At 50.6% G+C, this 474-nt stretch overlaps 1 protein-coding gene across 1 annotated transcript in view; it reads left to right on the top strand.

Moving 5' to 3' along the window:
- LOC119592267 (single-minded homolog 2-like) overlaps nt 1–474 on the top strand; it is a gene marked incomplete at both ends in the record, with an annotated part of 148,326 nt that overhangs the window by 143,673 nt on the left and 4,179 nt on the right. Inside the window, 1 exon segment of the mRNA XM_037941096.1 lies at nt 354–460. Coding sequence (XP_037797024.1) covers nt 354–460 — 107 coding nt within the window.

Raw genomic sequence — 474 nt, 5'->3', positions numbered from 1 at the left:
ATTCACCTATCGACTCATCAACTCACCTACCGACTCATTAACTCACCTCTCCACTCATCAACTCACCACCTTATTCATCAATTTACTCACCCCACTCCCTTCTTCTTACAGCGGCGAGTTCTGCTTCATACGACTTTAAATTTTATCAACACAAATTGACAACTTCGAACCCCGTAGAAAACTAGCAAAATGATATTCTAAAATATTCTAACCCCTTTTTCTTCTCCTTCCAGCGGCGAGTTCTACCTTCATTATCTTCTATATCGAGCTGTTCATCCCTTTATTCACCTATCCACTCGTCCCCGCGCCACCCTGTCCGCCAGTCTACTCACCCCGCCCCCCTCTCCTTCCAGCGGCGAGTTCTACCTGGGCTACAACCGCTCCTCGCTGGCCGGCGTGTCGTGGTACCACCTGATCCACCCCGAGAACATGCGGGAGGCGCAGACCAAGCACAGGCTCAGTGAGTGCAGCTGC

The sequence above is a fragment of the Penaeus monodon genome, chromosome 30 (genome assembly GCF_015228065.2).
Source record: "Penaeus monodon isolate SGIC_2016 chromosome 30, NSTDA_Pmon_1, whole genome shotgun sequence".
Classification (NCBI taxonomy): Eukaryota; Metazoa; Arthropoda; class Malacostraca; order Decapoda; family Penaeidae; genus Penaeus; species Penaeus monodon.
Note: the sequence above shows the minus strand (reverse complement) of the source record. Positions and strands in the feature narration are given on the sequence as shown.